This window comes from Aquila chrysaetos, chromosome 11 (assembly GCF_900496995.4).
Source record: "Aquila chrysaetos chrysaetos chromosome 11, bAquChr1.4, whole genome shotgun sequence".
NCBI classification, from domain to species: Eukaryota; Metazoa; Chordata; class Aves; order Accipitriformes; family Accipitridae; genus Aquila; species Aquila chrysaetos.
In genome coordinates, this window is record NC_044014.1 from 40171458 (window position 1) to 40193888 (window position 22431).

Genomic DNA, 22431 nt, shown 5'->3' on the forward strand with positions numbered 1-22431 from the left:
CTCGCTCTGAAGCAAGCAGCTCAGCTCTGTTTGAAGATAGGTCTTTACAGAATGCTTTGATTATAGTCTAGTCTTCTACAACATACCTCCTGTCGTCTTTTCGGTTTGGCATAGGGTCTCCTCCTCTGTCATTCCTCCCAGAAAATCTAGATGGTGGGTCTAATCTTCGAGCTGGTTGAGGCTGTGAAACTAGACGAACAGGGGGCTGTAACAAACCACCTGAAACAAAAATATACAAGATCAATACGTAATAGGGGGCAACTATCTACTCTTTACAAACATTGCTGCTTTACAGTTGTTTCACTTGTGTACATTTTCTAAACTCCAGAGTCAAATAAATCTATCTATTAATAATACCCACCACAAGAAATTCAAGAGACCTGTGCTTTTCTTCGCTGATGCAAACTGAGACTCTAGTAAGTGAAACTGGTTTAAAACCATCTTCTTAAGATGGAAGCTAGTATAATCTAAGCACATAGAAGCTATCACAGTAAATAGCTAAGCCTTTTCTTGGAAAAGTAATTTGTTTTGCACATACTTTTGCTGTCTCAAGACATTTAACCAGCTGATTGTAAATGGAGCAAACACTACTAAACACCAATGAATGACTAATTAGATTGTAATAACCATTTATCCAAAACAGTTCTGTTTAGGTGATAGATTAAGATGATCTTCTCTTGCTTTTACCGTGGGTAACACAAGTCTTCATTTTATCTTATTATCTATCAATCCTATTACTGATTCTTCAGCCACTCAAAGTTCAAGTGACCCCACAACAACCTTTGTTTTAGATTTGCCACGTTCAGCAGTGTTTCTTCTCTTAAATGCCAACTTGGCTAACAGAAATAAATAAAACACAAATATAGAAATAATAGTTTTAACAATACAACTATGTGAAACCTGATCTTGTTGAATACTCCGGAAGATGCTGAAGAACTACACTGCCATTAATTCTTTCAACTCCCCAACTTGTCTGTGGAAGTGTCAGAATAAAAATTACATTGAATTTGCTTTCAGCTTGTGAAATCTTAATATGAACAGGAGCCCATGGGGATTTCACTAACCATGTGATTCTTGAGCTATTGCAGGCAACGTGCCTTGCATATACCTGCAGGAAGACGTATATTCAAACTGAAAATTCTATAGGGTCCTTGCCATATTATTTCAACTATTACTTCAGTCTTCCGACAAACAAAAATATAATCATCACACACTAAGCACCAGAAGGACCACAACAAACTTTGTGCACTGAAGGAGCACCTTTTTGCTGTGGCTGCTGCAGTAATGGCTGAGGTTGTGTCTGAAGCAAAGGTGTAATTGAAGCTGCTGATATCTGTGCCTGCAACAAGGACTGTGGCTGCGGCTGTGCCTGAACACTGAATGCAGTCTGCTGTGCAATGGGCTGAAGAACTGCTGGAGGTGTCTTCAGTAATGGCTGAGCTTGTGTCTGGTTCTAACAGCAGAAGAGAAAATGAGTTGTGAGTGAGCTTAAACCAGAAGCAGTCAGTACAAGTTAGACTGGGTAACCCCATATACCTGATTTGGAAGTGTCTGGATCCTTTGTGCATTCCATTTGAATGGCATATTAGGATTGTAAGTAGCTTCTACCAAAACTCGGTCACCCACCTGAGGTGTCTTTCCTTTAACAGCACTGCAAACGTTACAGAAAATGTATCGTGAGTCTTATTTAGCTAGTTTTACATTTGCAAGTTACATTTAAAGTTGGGAGAAAGTAGACAAAATTCATTAAAAAAAAGCTTACAGGAAGAGCATCTACCCCCAAATTCAGTGAAAGTACTATCTGCTTCAGTTTGGAGTATGCACAGGAATTTAATTCCTGTCTTTGGCCCAAAAGCAGAAGTTCCCTAAACAGTACTTAGTTAAGACAGGCATATAGCAAGTTATATGCTATATGTTATATTTAAACACCCACAAACTCTGCAACTGCATATTATAAGGAGCTTAATACCTTCTGAGTCTCCCAGCTTTGGGTTTTGCATTAAGAAAATTCAGAAATTCACACAAAGGAACTCAGATCTAGTGTCTATTAACTTATTTGACCATCTGACCTTCAGTGTTGACAGAAAACAACATACTAACTAACTACAGGCACTCTCAGTGGAGGCACAGAATTAGAATGCAATAACCTAAACTTTTTATTTAGTGAGGGTATCAGAGAGTACATCTGCAGGCAAGTATTTACATCTTACCTAAGTTGAAAAAAGACATCTTCATCCACAAAACCAAATGTATCATGTAGTTTAGTAACCACCCCAGTGAAGACACGCTGCTTTTGTGGCTGGGTTTGCTGCTGACTTGACCGGGGTGCTGGATAAGAAACAGTTATCTGGGCTGCCGGTTGAGGAGTAGAGAGGCTAAGACTGGTAGGCAGTGCAACCGCTGGCTGTAAGCAAAATAAATCAAACTATAAATCTTATTACCAGCTGACATACCTACAAGGAACAGTTCCTTTAGCCATGTAGACAGGAGTTTAAAATGTCTCTAAAGTAATTATTATGAATAGATATTTTCAGAAGGTGGAAGGTTTTTGTTTTGGTTTGGTTTTGTGGTAGGGTTTTTGTTTTTTGTTTGGTTGGTTTTTTTATGATGACTTTTTTTCTACTTTGAATGAAGACTGGCTTTATTTATCCTTTTCTTTTTTAAAAAAAAGTCAACTTCCCCAAAATACATATATTGTCTAGAAAAAAAAAAAAATGAAGACTGCGTTATTGTCTACAGGTAACCCATACAGTGGGCCTGAAGAGGAGATAAGTTCCTAACTTTGCTAGGAATACACACTTAAGAGATTATTCTCCATTTATATCCCAACCCTGGTGTTAGAAGTCAGTAAAGGTTGAAGCTAACAAAAACCCTTCCCTAACTCAACATTCACATGCTTGCCTTCTTACAAAAGCAGAACCCAGTAACACAATAAAATTAAGTAAGCTATTTTTACCTTTTTTTTAAAAGCATGTTTTAAAAGGTTAAGCGAAAACAGAACTAGAGCAACTTACAGTGTTTTAAATGGTTGCATGTTTGAAACCTGTCAAGCTCAGCAAGATTCTTTTTAAGCCTCTCTATATACCTACTGCAATACTGTTAACACAGAAAGTTAAATTCCTTCTCAAAGGAGAGAAAGATTTTCCCAGTTTGTTACTTACTGCAAAACAACTGAACACTTGAAGTTCAAACAAAAAGAAAAATTACAAGGTAATCAACACACATATTCCCTTCAAGATTAAGGAAAAGTGGTTGCTACTAATTTTTGAAACAAAGGCTATGCATATTTTAACATCTGGATAAAATAAACCTGTACCAATAAAACGTCCATTCATATTAGTTAATTTTACATATTAAACTACCCAAGACGTCACAAATTTGCACTCTTGCATTATCTGTGTTTGGGGATGAGGACCAAACAATAAAACCAAACTAACCTGAGTTAAAAGGGTCTGCTGAGGTTGCTGCAACTTAAAATAAATAAAGTTATAAATTAATTTTATATGCTTAAGGAAATTGTACAATTTTATCTCCTCTTTACAAGTAAGAGTTTTTGCTTAATCTGAGTCAGTTAATAGTCCTTTGGGGTTTGGTCATTTCAGCAGTTTGCACATGCATAAAATTGTGCTCATGTGGTTAATTTTAAGATTACATAATCCAGGTTTATTCAGTAAGCAGAAATGCTGGGCGTTTTGTAACTGAAAGTTAACAGCAGTACCAAAAAAAGTTTTGGCACCTGGAGAAGCTTAGGCCTGTAATTTCCATGTCCTTTTATTCTTTTTCAAAATCCTGTTAAGTTCAAAGACCATATGTAAAAGGGAACTTTTTTGGACAGCATCTTTCCAGCAGTTAAAATACACGGCCCTGTTTAGAGCAAAGTTTAGCAGGAATCGTGTACACATGGAATAGTATGTGGTTTTTAAATTTCCTTTTTGCATGAAGGTAGGCAGGCTTCCATTCTGGATACATCTCTCCAAGTTTATGAGCTTCAAGCTCTCCTTCACTACAAAAATATGTTACTTAGTTTCTTTATCAACTTCCCATATGAGGATGATTTTGGAGACAAATCCTACAAGACACACAACCAACATTATTTTTAAAGTTATTTGTGATGTACACAGTAAGAATCAGACAAACCTGTTGCTGTACACTATAGAGAGTCTGCTGAGGTTGTGAATATTGCTGAAACAGATAAAAGCAAAATATCTCATGAACAGGAAGTATTATTACCCCAATAATACCAAATACAAGTTATCGGCTAAGCAAGTTTTAGATAGAAACTATTCACATTTAACCATTCTAAGACAAAACATAACTAATAGTATCAACATAAATTATGTTCATAACAAATACTCTTAGCCTTTAGAGTGAACTCTGATGTGCTCTTTATAGCTAAAATCAGCAATTTTTGTTAAGCCTGACACTTATACAGTATATAGGGCACAGTATGAAATCATGCAAAAAGCTTGTAAGGATACATATAGTGATGGAAGATACTTGGAACTTGAGATTCTCAGTTTAGGTGTCGCAAAACTCCTTTTCCCAAAAGGCTTTCCATAGCTGAAAGTCAGCACCTCCATAGCCAAAATTCCCACCTTCACAGATTAATACAGCTATTGACAGCTGTAGACCTAAAAATCCCACTGTTTTTTAAAACAGGTTTATACTGTAAAGTTCACCATTTCCCATTCTGCTTTTCTCTGGAAAGAACAGCTCTACCAAGCCACTGTTTAATATTGTTAAAGTTCAGAGTCAACAGCAAATGCTCCTTTTTCTTTACCTGCTGTAATGCAGCTGCTGCAGCTGCAGCCTGCTGCTGTAAAGCAGCTGTCTGAGTGAGCTGATAGTTCGTTGGTGTTTGTGTAGTTAGGCCTGCTGCTGCCAATGCCGTCTGCTGGGTGTATATTGTAGGAGAGGCTCCAAGCAGCGATGGCTGCTGTACACCAAGAGCAGCTGAAAAGAGAACACACACAATAAGCACTAAGAGCAACTTTAAGCAGCTGAGGTTTCTGACAGTTATACTAGACGCAGTACGTGATGCTTCGCTCCTGAGTCAAGCTCATGAAGTAGATAAATCCAATTCCAAAATGCAAGATAAAGGATCACATCTCACTAGCTTCTCTTCTAAACTCATTTACAAATAGTACACCACAGCAGAGGCACAGAGACCACTTAACCTCCTTCTCTCAAGTTGCTCGTGATTTTATAGCTCTAGTAGTTGTCATCCCCATTTGCGCCCACACTCAAAACACACACACACACAGTATTCTTTCTTGAGCTTATTTCAGGTTTTGGATGAGCCAGATGAAGCTTGTTGCTCTGTTCTATAAATTAATTAATATATTTCATTCTATCTGAGGGCAAGAGAAATCTTTACTCTAAGAGCAGCCATGAAACGGAGGCTTATGGAACATGTCCTCTGAAAATGCACAAGGCTTCACTTCACTCAGTACTGCCTTTGTCCCCCAGCAAGCTGAATTTTGTAGATGTGGGGGCTGGTAGAGAAAGGACAGCCTTATAACAACAGGGGGTTTAATCGGTCCCCACGTATAAAGGGACCAAGTCAAGCTCTCTCCAGCTCTTACTAGGAAAGGTCTGTACTGCCCAGACTCAAGCTGCCTGGAAGGAAAGATTAGTTTATTTTATTGCCATATCAGCTTTTAATTCACTGCAGAAGGTTAAACAAATCACTAGGAGCAGCTATCCACATGCTATGCTTCTTATGCACGCGATACTTCCGAACAAGGTATGCTTAAGCCTTATGGACGGAACTTTTAGGGACAAAGAGCCCTGCGCAACGCAAATCTGAGTGAAGAACTGCAAACATATCTGAAAAGCTGCTCCTTCTTTGGCAGGAGTTTTTAAAAAAGTTATCTGCAGCTGCATGATCAAATATCACTTCATCAAGCTATCAGTCTAGTCCACATATTTAAATAAAACCAGAGAAACTCAGCAAGGAAACATTGCCAGCAAAAACAGGTCAGCCAGCCATCTTCAGAACTGAAGAACATTCAAGTTGAACAGGGTTCCTTTCTCTTCCAAAGCCATTAAAGAGGCACAATGAAATGAAGAACAGATTTACAGTATTCTTCCTGCAGAGTTTGCTCCACGCTATTCTTAGTGATCCAAAATGAAGCTTTCATTGCTGACCCAGGGATGCAGTAAGAGATCGCTTGTAGTTGGTGATCATCATCATAGAATACACAAAAATGCTGTAACCAACTCAACAGATCCTGAGTAAGGTAACCCTCTCTACCATGCTGTTCTTTCCAGCAGAGTACAATCTTCACAAAACAAGTTGATGGCACTGATCATCTTACAATTTTGGAATGAAACATGGAAGAAATATATAAGCAACAGTGAAAATAATCACCATCACTATGATCTGTATCAAATATTGTCACGTTAAGCATTCCAGGAAGAAAAAATATTTTAATAGTAAATCAAGCATTCTATAGTACAGCAAAATTACAGTACTTCCAGTATTACATTATTTTTTTCCCTGGAAAATTCCAACATTTGGGTTTCTTTAGAAGCCAAGCAAGCAAAATCTGAGGCTTCTCCCATGACAGGCCCTCTATTCTCTTGATGCTCTTGCCTCCTGCTTGTCCATCAAGTCCAATTTGAACGTCCATTTTTGACCATCCAGAAGCACACTCTCATCTGGAACCTCACCAATGCCTCACATAACACACCTTAAACAGACCTTTAAATCTAATGAAAATGCTTTTCTGTTGCATCCTGGGACAACTTTCACTTTTCTTGGCTGCATTACTTTGCTGGCTCACTCAAGGCAAATAACCAACACGTTAATCTTTCTCCTCTTATTTCCACATGCTGAGCAGAAATTACTATTAGTGCAGAAATTCACTTCATGCTATTACCTTTGAATGTTTGACTACGCTGTCAAATGACTGTCATTCAGTCTAATGTTCTATTCTAATGTTGTTCCAACACAGGGGAATGGAGTTGGAAAGCGTCATCGAGCAAGTTTCACAAGTTCTCTCCTACTTTTTGTACCAAGGAGACTCACAAAAATATTAACATGCTTGCTCCCCAAACCAGATCTTGGGGTTACTCAGCTCTTCAGTTTCCACTATGATGACTTCCCTTCCAGCATAACCTGTTACTACCTCAAACAATTCCCAGCCCACCCTAAGACTCTCATCCCATTTCGGCCAGGGAGGGAGGACATTTCTTGCCACCTCTACTGTCACTTTATGAGCATTTAACATTAACTGGGTATCATGTCATCTACAACACTGCTGATCAACTTACTAACAAAGGGCAAAGACAAAAGACTGCAGGAGTTTAATTTGACTACCTTTCATCTGTGTACTCATCTCAGTCAAACAGGCTCCGCTTAAACAGGTGACTGTGTGCATTACTAGTTTAAAAAAAAAAAAAGGGGGGGGGGGAATCACACAGAAAAACAAGAATGGATCACAGACTGTGGAATTGACATCTAACTGCCATATTATTATTATTGGCAACAAGCAACTGCAGTGACAAACAAAAGCTTCTTGGGATTTGTAATTATCTCTCTAAGTACAGTGATGGAGATGCTTGCCTTGGCAAAACCATCTGAAAGGGCTTGGATAGAAATTAAGAATCCTAGGCTGTAGCTGAAGCACCTTTCTAGGTAATAGAAATCTCTGTTGCAGCAAACAAAATGACAGTATTTAGTAGTCCCTCTTGCTGCTTCTAAATTCCAGAGACCCTTTAAGATTAGGGAAACATCTTCAAAGTATGTTGCTACATGTATCACCTTGGTAAGTGACATAGCTTTATTAGGATTACAGTAAAGGAGTACCCTGTCTAGGCTTTGGACACTTTTCACAGTTGTCAGAAATTGAGTTTGGGTCCTCACGTTTTTAAGTTTCTTCAAACTTAACACACTTGCAATACAAACGCCATACAATTTAACTCCAAAAAAAAAAATTCCTTTTGACAGGCACACAATAGAAAGTAGGCTCAGCATATTTATCACATGACATCCATTCACAGCAAGCCAGCGAATTGTGCATCAGCTACTATTTCTTAGTGGCTCTGAGATCAGCTACATGCTTGTCCTATTCTTACACTTTTCTTTAGTCACCGCATAAGGGCCACCAGTAATAACAAGATACTGAGCTTCAGGCGCTTTTGCTTTCTTTCATCAGGTGCACTGTTCTTCACTCTAATGCAATAAAGTCTTGATACAGCAAAGATGAAGACACCAATCAGCCAAAACGCAGCACAGCCAGGACTTCCCCTTGACTGGAGTTCTACAAAAACAGGCTTCACTGTGCAACCAGAAATCATAACCCTGAAAACAGCACATGCCAAGCGCTTTGATACAAACCAAAGACATGTCAAAAATCAATAGTTGAGAGAATAGGAGGGGATTCTCCTTTGCAGGCGTTTCAGGAACTTGCACATCATTATGCAAGTTAAAAGTATAAAGAGTACTTGCAAAAAGCAATCTGTGCTATCTAAGAATTTGATAATTTTTAATTTTTTTAAACTTTAATTTTCTGTAGTAGGCATGATTTAATTTATGCTTTAACAATGCTTAACCAGCATAGCAGGGACTTTATTCTGGTTTTAGTCATGTGATGCACAAAGCCATAAGACAAGGAGTAGAGAAACAATTTCACTGTGTTACAGGTAGGAGTCTCTCTTCACACATAGATCTTTGCTGGCACCTGGATTACCCATATCTCTTCTAATACCACAGGCACAGACAGTAATTAGTAAGCTATCCCAAAGGGATCCCAGGAACCCTTCATTACATGGCATCTCACTCCACAACTACCTTAGAGTGTCACACCTTAATAATTAAGAGCCTTAACTCATATAGTTACTTCTTCACCAGGGATGGCCAAGACAGCATCCAAGCCAGAAATACAGGAAAAAAAAAAAAAGAAAAAAAAACACCAAATGAACAAAACCACACGAACCCTGAAATTACTTTTTTTGCAATTATCAAACTGGGTTTATAACACCATCAGTCACCACTTTTGACAACAGCTTAGGAAAAATCTATATACCATGTTGCTTGTGTTGTAAAAATCAAGATCTCTTTCCCCCATACCCAAGCACCTTGATGCTTTGGAGAAGGAACCTGACACTTGGGAAAAAACAGCTGGTATGCATAAATATATGTAACAACTTCAGCCAATCCTCTGAAAATATACAAAAATTTGGTAAATGTAATTTTTTAAAAATCAGTTTATGAACACTGAGATTCACAAGAGTAAGCTGATCTGCACAACTTCTTGAGCAGCAGCCGCAGGTGAGAAGTAGTACGTGCTAGTCAGCACGCCTGAGCACTGACAGCATTTCTGTTCATCAGGCAAGCAACCTAGCTGGACAGTCACAGCTTCATGTTGAAAGGTGCATGAAAGGTGACTACTTAGCTGCAGTTCAACTGTAAACACTGTTATTCAGCTCTCAGCAGTGCCAGAGAGCACTGCATACTTTGCAAAAGAAGTTTCCTGTGCTCGGCATTACAAATCATTATAAATCACAGTAACTGCCAATAAAAAAAGCAGGGGAACAATTATGTACACAGGTACTAACACAGGAGCTGCGCAGTAGAATCCCAGGGACTGGATTCAGTAGTACAGACAGGGAAGAAAGAGGAGACAGGCATGGCGATTGTGTATTGCTAAGTAGGAATAGGAAAGGATTGCACACAAGGAGCTAAATGCCTTCAAGCAAGGCTGGAGAGAAGATGCTACAGTGTGAAGAGGGACACTAGGAACATGAAGGAAGGTGGAACTAGCACAGGAAGGCGGCAAAATTGCAGCCAAATGTTAGTCTCTAATGGCTCTCATGTTAGAGTTGGGTGCTGCTGGATCAGATGAACAGCTAAAAATTCCTGGAGATACTGTCCTCATCAAGCAGGTGAAAAATCTCTCACAGCAACTGATGCTCACCAGTCCCACCCCAATTAAATTTTGCACTTCATTTAATTTAAGGAGGCTCAGAAGTAGGCTAACCAAAGGCAGAGTCATAGGAATAAGAAAATGGATAAGAAGTTGGCGTGTGCTTCTAGTGCCCTTGCTCCATCCACCTCTTCTCCAGGGCCCCCTTCTGGTCCTAGCTCAGCAAGGTCTAAGATGGCTGCCAGCTCCTCCCCTTCAGCAGGTTTTACACCGCTTTGCCTTTGAAACAGGACATGGAGCTGGCCCTCAGTCTTCCACCACTATTTTTGATGCACTAGCAGTCACATCAGCCAACTTATCAAGAATACTCCAGCCCAGATGCTGCCATCCAGGGATCGCTCCAAGGTATCACCCAGTCAGACACAAGAACCAAAAGCAAAGTCTTTCTCTCCCACATTCCCAATGCTGACCTTTCCAGCTGTTAAGCAATTTCTTACAGAAGGAAAGCAGTGCCATTTGGATAAGGGAAGTGTGAGCTATTCAGAGAAACAGTGAACAACTGCTTGTAGGCAGTTGGTTAGGTACAGCAACAGTTTAGGTAGAGTGGGACGGAAAGGGCATGGAGGAAAAGGCAAAGGCACACTGGGACTGGGTATTGTGAAACACATGGAGGGGCAGGTGGAGTTCCCTGAGGATATGCACTCAGATTAGACCAGCGCCCAAAGGAAAAACTGGAGATGGAGGAGTCATTTCAGGAAAGGAAACTGAGTCAGGAGAAAGATTTGTCCTTCTTCCCCTCCCTCCTCCCTGCCTCCCGACATGCACCTCCAAAGAATGGCAGGCATTCCCAACTTTTGCTAAGCTCCGAGATGTAAAAGCACTGACAAAGGAGGTACAACATTCAACTGCATATCAAAGTAGAGCAAGATGCAAAGGACAACTGCAAAAAACATACAACTCTTTAGAAAGACATCTCTTCAAAAAGGTTACTGCCTGTTCTCACATTTTGACATCCTGAATCCTCAAAGTACCACAGCTTTGTTGAATCCTTTTCACATCAGACAATGAAACTACAATATTTAGGAAACATTTTGTATTCAAGAAAAGAAGGCATCCCAGGACTGGAAATGGAAGCACCAAAATTCACCACGCAGCGAGCTTCACATTTTTGCTTCAAAACCTTTTATGTTACAAACCAATGTGAAACATGAAAATCTAGCCAGCTAGGTTTTTAAATACACTAGCCTGTGATTATATAAGGCTTCTTAGCTAAATCAAAGGAAACCCTCTATCATTATCAGGGCGATACTTTCAGTTATAGGGATCCTCGAGTTCTAACTTGGCATTAAAAAAAAAAAAAAATACCCCCTCCCCATCCAAGCAGCAGATTTCAGAGACCTCTTCACTATGTGAAGTATGCCCAATATATCAGTAAAGGCAAAATACTTTGTAAACATTGATTTACGCTGCTTGGGAAAAGAAACTCAGGCAGCACTTAAAAAAACCTGTAATGCCTTATTAGAGCTGTTATTATTTAATCTAGAGCAATGCAGTGTGATGAAAGGTAATCTGATTTACACATCTTTGGATATAAGTAACTTAGTATCTTGTTTACTGACCAAGAGAATCAATAAAAATTCACCTGGGATTTTACTTATCACCCCTTAAAAAAACCCAACCCAACAGCTAGTACTAGGCAATGATCTTTAACATCTCTGTTGCATGAAAAACTCCCAACTTAAACCATTTAAATAGAACTTAAATAAGTTAGTTAGCATGGTGCCACTCTTAACTGCATACCCAACTATGGAATCTCCAAATCTACTAGATGTCAGGGTTCAAACATTAAGTGATATGTAAACTGACCTGGCTGAGATACTGCAGTGGCTGTAAACTGAGTAGCCCAAGGGGGATTCTTCTGTCCTCCAAACTGAGCCATGGCGAAAGGCAAAATCTCCTGGGTGTCTATCTTCTATAACTGCAATCTATTAAAATAAAGCGCAGCTACAATCTTTGAAACATATACCATCAGGCTATTTTAATTCTGGGTCAAAAAAGGAAAAAAAAAAAAAAAAAGAAAAAGGCGTTGAAAGATTATCTTTACACCCCTAAACCTGGTGGGCAACACGCATCAAAAGCGGTAAACGCTAAAAGTTGCAAGACAAGTTATTATATTTTCCTAAGGCACGATCTCCACCCTCCCCCTCTTAACAATGGGGCTAACGCTATTTAAACGCCGAAATTCACGCGAGTTTCCAACGAAGACTAAGGGAGAGGTGACTCTGCAGAACGAAGAGATTTTATTTGCCATTATTCTTTCTTTCTCAGGGCTACTCCTAGGCCGCCGTTGGGAAGCGCAGCCGGCAGAGGAACGAGGTACACGCTTTCAGCCACGGCTCAGTTTCCCTCTCCTCGAACAAGGGCAAGTTACCCACGCGAACACGGCAGGGCCGCTCACCAACTCCGCCGCTTCCCTCCCTCCCTCCCTCCCCCAATATTTTTAAAAGCGACCGTAACAGCCCCCCCCCCCCCCCCCCCCCCCCCCCCCTTTTTTTTTTTTTTTTTTTTTTGGCGCGCTCGCGCAGCCTCAAATACCCGCCGTCTAACCGGGCCACGGCCGCCGAGCAGCGGAAAGCACCCCACGGGAGAAAGGAAAAGGGGAGGCGGCGAGCACCGGCTTTTCCTCCCGGCCCGGTAACCCCCCCCCCTCTCCCGCGCCGCGGCGAGGCCGCCGCCGCCGCCTCCCCGGGCCAACAATGCGGGCCTAAGCGCGGGCCCGCGGCCGCCATGCTTCCCACCCCAGGCGCCACCGAGGAGCCTGCTCCAGGGGAAGCCGTCAGAGCCTCCGTGCCCCCTCCCGGGTCCCTTCTGCCGCCGCCGGCGGCGGTACCTGAGCGGCGCCTCGCCGGAGCCATCGCCGGCCCCTCCGAGCCTCCCTCACCGAGCGCGGTGCCCCCCCCACACACTACTGCGCAAGCGCGCCCACCCCCGCGAACGGCAGCAGCCGGCGGCGCACGCTGATTACGTCCGGGCCTTGCGACGGGACGACGCCGGTGGGGCCCGAGCGCGCAGGCGCGGGGAGGGGCCGGGCTGGCCGTTGGGCGCGCGCCCGGCCCGCCGCGCCGCGCCGCGTGCGGAGAGGCCGTTAGGCGAAGGGAGGGGTCCCGGCGCCATCTTGGCCGAGGGAGGGCGGGCCGGGAGGGCCGCCATCTTGCAGCGGGGCCTAGCTGTTGTAGCCGCGGCGGTGTCTCTTCTTCGGTTCCCTCTGGCCGCCGCAGGCGAGCTGCTCGACCTTCTCCCCGCCCTCCCGCAACGACTCGTAGCTGGCGTCAGTCTGTGTGGTTGTGAGACGCTTGTCACGCCGCCTGACGGGTGCCTTATTGCTGTAGGAACTAGGCAGCCCTCAGCCTGAGGCAACGGCACGCGTGAGCCCCTGAACCCGTGAGAGCCGATTTTACGTGCATAAGCATTCAGGCTCTTACGTGGCGGGGTAACGGGATCATCTGAGGTGAAGGGCGAGCAGACTCACCAGAGGGACTCGTCAAAGCGCTTAAGATGCTTTGAAACTGAAATTGCAGCCAGGAAACATTGCAGTAAGTAGTTTAATAGTTCACGGGCAACAGTAGTTTCTCTTCCCTCTTCTGATGATGTTATAAAGGGCCTTCCCTCCTGTAAATAGTTTTTTACACAAGTTGGCTTTGAGGTGAAGTGTGCACATGAGCTATTACTTAACATTTTGAGAGTAAAGTCAAGACACTTTGTAAATGAAAACGGGACTTGGAAGTTTTATTTGTTGTCATTAAAAACAAAGTTAGTGATGGAATGAAATCTTGGGAGGCAACAGCATTAAACTCTCACTTGCGGTGGGCTGGATCATGTAGGAGGGCAACTAGAGAAGGAAGCAGGAGACCACCAGGTGAATGTAAATCTCTGTCAGCACTTGGTGCTCAATGATATACAAAGATTTGCCTTAGCCCTTTAAAGTATATTGCAGATTACGTGAGGGTTTGGATGTTTTACACTGAGAAGCGTAGTTCTTCATTTTTAACTCTACACATTTTAAACCTTACTCGTGTCTCTTCCTGGCATAACTCCATCCAACTCAAGTCAGTTGACTAAAGCAGAATCTGTACTTTAACCTGGAAATAAGATTAGAGATTAAAAAGGTAACAGGGCTCTCTCCCACACTATAAATGAAACGGACAGTGGCAAAATTGTATTAAAGGAGAAAATAATTGTCAGTGAATGTCAGTATTTTATGAAGTAGCTCTATTCTTCAGTCTTTTGGCCCAGGGCATTGTCATGGTTTAAGCCCAGCTGGCAACTAAGCCCCACACAGCCGCTCGCTCACTCCACGCCCCCAGTCGGATGGGGGAGAAAATCAGAAAACTGAGAAAACTCATGGGCTGAAATAAAGACAGTCTAATAGGTAAAGCAAAAGCCACACACGCAAGTGAAGCAAAACAAGGAATTCATTCAATACTGCCCATCGGCAGGCAGGTGTTCAGCCATCTCCAGGAAAGCAGGGCTCCGTCACGCATAACGGTTACTTGGGAAGACAAACACCATCACTCTGAAAGTCCTCCCATTCCTTCTTCTTCCCCCAGCTTTGTAGGCTGAGCATGACATCATATGGTCTGGAACATCCCCTCGGCCCGTTGGGGTCAGCTGTCCAAGCTGTGTTCCCTCCCAACTTCTTGTGCGCCCCCAGCCTACTCGCTGGTGGGGTGCAGTGAGAAGCAGAAAAGGCCTTGACACTGTGTAAGCACTGCTCAGCAATAACGAAAACATCCCTGTGTTATCAACACTTTTCAGCACAGATCCAAAACATAGCCCCATACTAGCTACTATGAAGAAAATTTAACTCCCAGCCAAAACCAGCACAGGCCTTTTTATCAGAGGATGCGTAATTCTTATTGATGCTCTCAAAGAAAGCCTTAGAAGCTCATAGGAAACCACAAGCCTGTACCTCAAGCAGATCATTACTTCATGTACTTTCTCCTCTCCACATACGTATTGCTACCATTAGCTGGCAAATTTTGCCACTGCCGTTTTTAGTACACTAATGGCTCCAATTGAATTCTTCAGGTCTCTGCATCCTCTTTTCAAAATAAGCCATGCTGTTGTGATGAAGAATAGCTGTAATGGAAATCGCAGTGAAAAAATGTGAGCGCTTCTAGTCTTTTTTCTTAAAATAACTCTAGCCGCCCTAAGTATCTTTTGAGTACATTGGACAATTTAATCCAAAATTGATGAAGGGGTAGAAGTCTGAAAGAGACGACATTTCTACAAGTTACCTTAAAGTAACAGGCAAGTTGAGAAAAAGATACAAACTAGAAGGCAAAAAATGTAAAGCATATGCTGCTTCCAGGCTTCTTGGTGGTTACGGGAGTTAAGAACAAGCTGGGGATATTGTGGAAAGAAATGGTAATTTTTAGACCTTATAATCAAAGATCATCATACGTATTTTGGTACAATCAGTAAATTTAACAAAGATGAATGGAAAAGCGCAAAGAAAAGAACTTGGTATCAGGAAATGCTACGCAGTAGTAAAATCTCATAGTTAATACTTTGGATCTCTGGCGTTTAGTACTCAGCTGCTCACCTTTGCTCAGGAAAGCCATGAAGTTGATCTATGGCATCTTCCACAATGGCGTACATGCTCTTTACTAATCAGAGTTTTTCTGGAATGAAAACAGGTATATCCCCTTTGAACAAAGGTTCATTTGGTACTTGATGAAATACTGTTATTTAAAAAGGTTTAAACCTAACAGCTTTCTGGTTTGGTTTTTTTTAAGGATCCGTGACTAAAAGAGCTCTCAGAAACAACACCTCTTTGTATACCACTTAACACAGTCATAGAAATAAATACATTTTCCACTACCACAACAGTGCCCGGCGTTACTGATTCAGCACTGTAGAAGCAACAGCTAATACACCAAAAAGTATAAACACTGATGTAGCAAGTAGAAGCATGCTGATTGGGTGTAGGTGGAGCGTAGATTGAGACTTGGATATCTTGGACAGGTCTTTAATGAGCATAATGGGTGTTCAAAAAGCTAGTGTATGGCTTGCTTTGAGACAGAGGAGTTTCTCCATTAGCTCAAGGAATATGAAATTGTACTGTTTCTGCATATGGTATACATTTTGGACTTGCACTGATGTTGATATGTATCAACATTTGCCACGTTATCTTTGTTGTTTGGTGCAGTATCTCAGCTGAGAAAGAAAAAACAAAAATCCTGTAATTTATTTCAGAGATACAAACATGTTTCCCCTTAGTGAAGCTGACTAATTACTCCCAGTTTAGATCCCTGAGATGTTGAAGAAGGAGAAAAATAATTAAATTTGTCATTAAACAAATCTTTACTGTCTTCAAAGTGCTCCTAAGATGTCTCATAACAGTGATTGTATCATAAACTTAGCACAAAACAACAGTGTGTGCTGCAGGGGTTTTGCAATCTAAAAGGAATGACCGGGTATTAGCTTCAAATAATATTTGTCATTGCCTTTAGAAATGCCTTTAAGTTCTACCTCACAGCCTTGCAAAAGTAGATGTCCCATTTTTGAAATAAAGTGAAATAACAAACTGTTATAATGCTTATCCTTTTGAAAATGAGAACATGGGTAAGGTTGGTTGTAAGGGAACGATAAGAACAGTATGCTTCAGAGGCAAGTTCCCTTATTACCAACACTAGCAGATTGCTTCACTATTACTCTCTAATAAATCACTATACATTATTGACACTATATATAGCGTTTGACACCATAATAAATACATTATGGCTGAACACCTGTTATATAGTATATTTTACACAAAACTTAAGCATTTACCAAACACTTGTCACTGTATGGCAGCAACAAAGGTACTGTGATATTTCCTGCATCAGGTAGAACAAAATTAGTTTGAGATACGTTAGGTGCATGCTGTGAAAGAAAAATGTGGAAGAAAATGTGGAAGAGGCTTATTTTTGGTTGAAGAAAACCAGACACAGATTTAACTGTATTCATACTATGTATTTAGGGGAATTAATTGGAGGACAAATTCTAATCCTCTAATAAACATAGTTTTGACAATCTGTACAATTGAGAAGACAAAGAAATTAGTGTTTCATACCAAACATGAAGCTACTGGACAGAAAACTAATAATGATCAGTAACTGGTCATATCGTATCTGTCCAGTTAATGTAAGACCTTTGCCAATTACAGGGACATGGTTATTTCACTCAATTTTGATGATGTAACTTTGATGATGAAAGATCATTATATTATATTCTTGTTGGAAATACATTTCTAGGCCTCCTGCTCAATGCCTGAATTAACTTTCAGATCTATATATGTTATCACAGGAACCTGCTCTTTGTAGGTGTTGATGGGTTTATTTATGTATTCTCTTCAGAAGGTCAGAAAAGATCATTCAGAGATTCAAACACATTTTTAGATATCCAGGAATACCTGATGATAACAGTTCAGTTGATGGCTTTTTTGACACTTGAGTTGTAGGAGCCAAGTACAGCATATAACCTTCTGAGCAAATTATCATAGTTTTCTTCTTGTGCAAAAATTTCTGTTGTAGTCTTTATGACTGTAGTCATATGTACGGAAACTTTACACTTTCCCAAACACGATACATTCAGTACCGTAAGTTTATTACATACTGCTGCACAAAGTATTTGACAAAAGTGTTTCTGAAGTGGCCAGACCCCTCAAGAACATAGGAGGGACATCACAGAGTTAAATCAACCTGATCAGGCTTAGCAGATTGCAAATAACATTTATTTTATTTGTTTGTTTGTTTGTTTTTAAGAGTCACAGGGTGATGCAGGAAAGGCTTTTATGGTCTGCTACACTGCGACAAAATTAAGTGGGTTGAGAATGGAGTTCTATCAAAGTTTGAATTAGTATAAATGCTCTAGCATAAATAAAACAAATTCTAATGATTTTGAAGCTAATACACACCAGGAGCACAAGGAAAATTTTTCATCTTCATACAAGAACGAAGTTTTTTTACAGTGAGAATGATCAATCACTGGAAGAACCTCCCCAGAAACGTGGTAGAGTCTCCACAACTGGAGGTCTTCCAGATGCAACTGGACAGGGTGCTAGATAATCTCATCTAGACTCCCTTTTCCACAAAAGGCTGAACCAGATGATCTTTTGAGATCCCTTCCAACCTGGGGTGTTCTGTGATCTATGAACATCACATACAATGTATTTAACTGGTAAAGTCTGCTGTCTAAGGGAATTGATAGTGATTCAGTAAAATGATTTGAGATCATGCTTTCAGGGAGCTCAGAGAAGAGTATCGTATCCCTTGGTGAATGTTGTTAGCATTTACTGATATTGCAAAAGTAGTGTGGAGAACTTAGTCTGATAAAGGTCCCATTTCTAGAATTTTCATGTGAGGGCTTTTACTGAACAGGTTGGTTGTAGATTTTTAATCAGAACATTTAGCATCCTGGGTTAAAAAATTGCAGTCTTACAGTACAGAGAAAGGGCAGTACAGCCTGTACATCCCCTAAATACTGAATTTCTGTTACATCTCTAGTCGTATATGTTTGTGAGACTGGATGCACTATTTCCTTAAATTTAAATGAAGGATACATGTATTTGACAAGAGGTTGGTCCTTCCTAAATTCAAGTTTGACCCTATGTCCTAGAAGGCTGAATCCTAGAATATTTTACAGAGCATTGCACAGCTGTCTGCATTGGTATTACGTGCAGAGGTTTGACCCTGTGAAATTATTAGGGGATTGGTCTTGATACAGCTTATTTTACTACCTCTCATATTCATGGCACTCACATCTCTAACTCAAGAATAAGGGTTTCTGCATTTTGCTGTAGTTTATACAAATTAAATACAGCATTTAATCCCACTGTGATCTCAGTAAGTGGTACAATGTTTATTTCCACTGAATTTAGAGGGTAAATGGAATGAATGTCTTTCCCAGGCATAGGAAAAAAACCCTCCTTATTAAGACTGGTAGGTGTTCATAGCTATAATTTACCCTTAGCTGATCATCAGGCACTACTCCTGGTGCTGACAGATGGTAGTGCAGGGGGGCTAAGGCATACTTTCACTGAGGAACTCCAGTGAACTCCATCGAAGTACCAAGAATTAACTCTCAGATAAGCTTTAAAGGTCCTTAGAGGTTTACAGAATTATTTAAAAGGTAGAACACACTTCTCAATACTCCACAGCTGCATTGTGTATGATATAGTTCATACAAATAGTATTCCAGTGTATTTCACAAAAGGTTTATAATTGTCACTGGGAAGGATAAGGGGAATACAACAAGGGATATATAACAAGGCTGGGTTAGTTCTGAAGAGTGCTGACAGAGAACTGAAGCAACTCCCATCCTAATGTAGTCATGCCCAAAGCTGATTTACGAACAAAAAAAAAAAAAAACCACTTAGAGAAACAGTAGCATTTTTAGAACAGGATTTGAAATCAGGTAGAAAATATGTAGAAAAATTAAGTCTGTTAATAGGACAGTGCTGCCCACAGTGACAGCTGGACTAGAAAGGAGAGGGCTCTTTAGATGGAAATGATGAAGGTCTTACAGAACTGTTTCAGTGCAGGCAATGGTAGTGGCAGTGCAGAAGAGATGCATGCTATTAAATGTGGCCGTGCTGTTACCTGAACTGTAGTTGTTGGCTGCAGTTATGGCATAAAGCCTTACACAGCCTCTGTTGTTACATTAAAAAAAAAAAAAAAAAAAAAAAAAAAAAAAAGCACAAGTGATACATAAAAATCTTCAGCTAAAAAATTTGGAACACAAACTAGATTCAAGAAGGAGACATATTTCTGTAAAAATAGGAAAAAGAAATTCTTAACATGTTTCTGCTAATAACTTAGAGGATAATCTGAGGTAAATAGAAGAGTGAACAGATTGTCAGTGGTGCCAAGATGAAATGTAACCTAAATACCATCTCGGTGCCCTGTTAATGGGGCGACTCACCACTAGTGAGGTAACTACTAAAAACATTTCTATTTCAGTTCTGAACTCAGATCCCTACACAGAGGCCTGCAGGGTCTGTGTTGTTTACAGCTATTCTTCTGCCAATCCCAGGAAAGCTTGGCTTTCATTCAGTTGAACCGATGCTTGGGCACAGTAATTTTATATGAACAACTAAACATCTTTTCCTAACCAAAGTACAAAATACATTTTTTTCTTCTGAATACTCCCATTTGACACTTAAAAAAAAACAAACAACAAACATTCTTACGACTGAAAAGATGTATTAGAAGGACACCCTTTTGAAAATTGTTTTGGATTATCATAGTTAATGTGAAAATTCAGAGAAACACATTTCTTGCAAAAGGAGAAAAATCTCCTTTTGGAGAATGTAACTATATCTTTTAAGAGTAAAATAATTTCTGAACTAAAATCAGACAGATTTGGTTTCAAATTTTATGACTTTAGATTTTGCTTAACCATTTAACATTTGACTTCAATCAGAAATACTTACCTGAGTCTTACAGTTCTTAGGGAAATACAGGATAGCTTTTAGCTAATGTTGGTTGAAGGAGAAAATGTTATTATGAACGTTAGTTTAATGTAAGGTTTCCTGTCTAGGGAGAGCTATAATGTTTGGATCATTCCTCATGATTCATGGAAGACAGAAGAGGCATAATTCATGTCGATCGGGAGCACAGGAATAGCTGCCTGGCATAAGGGCATAGGTTTTAAGGATTCATTTCTTCTTAACCAAGCTGACTTGTATTTCAGTACTTTAGGAAAGTCCTCAGTACCTTTAGGAAGGCCCCATTTTTCTAGGTGTATCAGCTTTGATAGGGTATACAAGAAAGGATTTCTCATCTACCTCCTTACAATCTTGGGGTAACCAAGCTATATGAAAGACAGAGTTAATGCACTTCTATAGACAGGCAATAAAGAAATCGGCAGAAAAATCCTGACCACCTTTAAAATCTTAGCTCCATTGTTTGAAAAGCAGGAGACTGAGAGCTGAGAACCTATTTCACTTCCACTACTGCCTGCAATATTTACCCTCTTCCCATAGCAGAGCACAGGCCTCTGATCTGAAAGACAGGCAGGCATAATTCCCAGTGCAGTACAGCCAAGTGTAGAGATTCAGAGATCTAACTTGCTGTGGACCACACAGAGCTGTGATTTACAGAAGAGCAGGGAGTATCTTGAGAACTTCTATGTGCAATAACAGCCCCAAGTAATGCCTCTTTCAGTGTGAGAAGGCAGAGAAGAAAGACTAAAACTCTTAATATTTACTCATATGCAATAGAAATTACATATAAAGGGAATACTTGCCTATGCTGTTTGAGGTGATCCAGAGCCTCTAGCACTTGAAAGGCTTGCTGGTGAGCACTCTGCAGTAAAGCATTCTTTTTTTTTTTTTTTTTTGACTAGATAGCTAGTCAGATCTCACAAGAGCTACAGCCCAAGGAGGGTTGTTAAGCAGTGGCACACCTAAGCCACTTACAGCTTCTTACCCTCACAGAACAGGATAATTTGCAACAGCCCAACAAATCTCACCCTTACCATTTGTAGCAGCTGTAACCCAGATGAATCCTTACAAGGCTTTCTGCTATTGTGGAAGTGAGTTAGGGACTATCATAGCAGTGTTTGCTTGATGAAGCACAGGATTAGTACTTAATTTCCCTGAGGGATTCCCCAAGTGAAGGGAGTCAGTCATCACCATGCAAAACCAGAAGTCTAGGTGTAAAACAAAGTGGTCACAAGAAACTGAACTGCTGGCTTGTTACACCACAGGAGAAAAAAGTTTTACTGTTCTGAGCTGAAAAATAAGGCTAAGTCATGATGCCTTCAGCAGCAATTCAGGACTACTTCAGGATCAAACAGCGAAGTGTTACCCAGTTATGGTATGAATGAATGGAGATGTACATGTGATAGAGTAGGGATTTTAAGTAATTTTTGGCCTTGTGTAAAAAAAATTGACATTTTCAAGAATTCAACTGCTACTCTTAGCAAAACTCTTTTTGTAAAACTGGTGTACATCATAAAAGCAAGTGTATCCAGAAGTAAGCAAACTGGGCAGGGAATTAAGAGGCCCATCTCAGGAATCATGCTCCATCCCATGGTTATTGAAATAGCTGGGTTTAAATTTCCACAATTTAAGTATTTTTCCCGTGAGTCTTAGATTGAAAACACAGATGGGTATTGGTGGTAATTATTTTATTTTAGACTAGGACATTTCTGGAACCAAAACACTACTAATTGAAGCACTATCTTGTGTTTAAATTACATTTGAATATGCTGCTTGTTCTGATGTAGAAATTCACGGAAAGTCCTATATTTCAATGAATACCCCTTTTGAAGATGTAAACGAATATTATATAATAATATATGACAACAGTAATCAGCATTAGCATTATCCAACAGCAAACCCTGCTGTTTTATGATCTTCATCAGGTATTAGAGTATTGCAGAAATGTGTAACTGTAGCACTAGCAAAAAAGTTTATCTTGCAATTTAAACTATTGTTAACAATACCATTTTAATAGGTATCATAATTTAAGGCTATAGCATCTTAAGAATTTAAAAGCAACCAACTGTA

The 22431-nt window shown here is 40.4% G+C and overlaps 1 protein-coding gene and 1 long non-coding RNA gene across 10 annotated transcripts in view; one reads left to right on the forward strand and one right to left on the reverse strand.

The window, feature by feature from the left end:
- The window catches only part of CCAR1 (cell division cycle and apoptosis regulator 1), a 29522-nt gene extending 16648 nt beyond the window's left edge, over positions 1 to 12874 (reverse strand). For 3 of the 7 annotated variants that reach the window (XM_041127251.1, XM_030029997.2, XM_030029993.2), the window contains exons 1-9: positions 12763 to 12874; positions 11739 to 11857; positions 4781 to 4953; positions 4138 to 4182; positions 3438 to 3470; positions 2211 to 2404; positions 1537 to 1651; positions 1261 to 1453; positions 87 to 219 (exon numbers count right to left, since the gene is read on the reverse strand). In XM_041127251.1, coding sequence (XP_040983185.1) covers positions 87 to 219; positions 1261 to 1453; positions 1537 to 1651; positions 2211 to 2404; positions 3438 to 3470; positions 4138 to 4182; positions 4781 to 4953; positions 11739 to 11811 — 959 coding nt within the window. In that variant the 5' untranslated portion in view covers positions 11812 to 11857; positions 12763 to 12874. The remainder of the gene's footprint in view (positions 1 to 86; positions 220 to 1260; positions 1454 to 1536; positions 1652 to 2210; positions 2405 to 3437; positions 3471 to 4137; positions 4183 to 4780; positions 4954 to 11738; positions 11858 to 12762) is intronic. The other 4 variants (XM_030029994.2, XM_030029995.2, XM_030029998.2 and 1 more) reach the window with 4 other exon arrangements.
- A 144-nt stretch (positions 12875 to 13018) lies between these two features.
- The window catches only part of LOC115347980, a 32465-nt gene continuing 23052 nt past the window's right edge, over positions 13019 to 22431 (forward strand). For all 3 annotated transcript variants that reach the window (XR_003925701.2, XR_003925702.2, XR_005933507.1), the window contains exon 1: positions 13019 to 13465. This is a non-coding gene — a long non-coding RNA (uncharacterized LOC115347980). The remainder of the gene's footprint in view (positions 13466 to 22431) is intronic.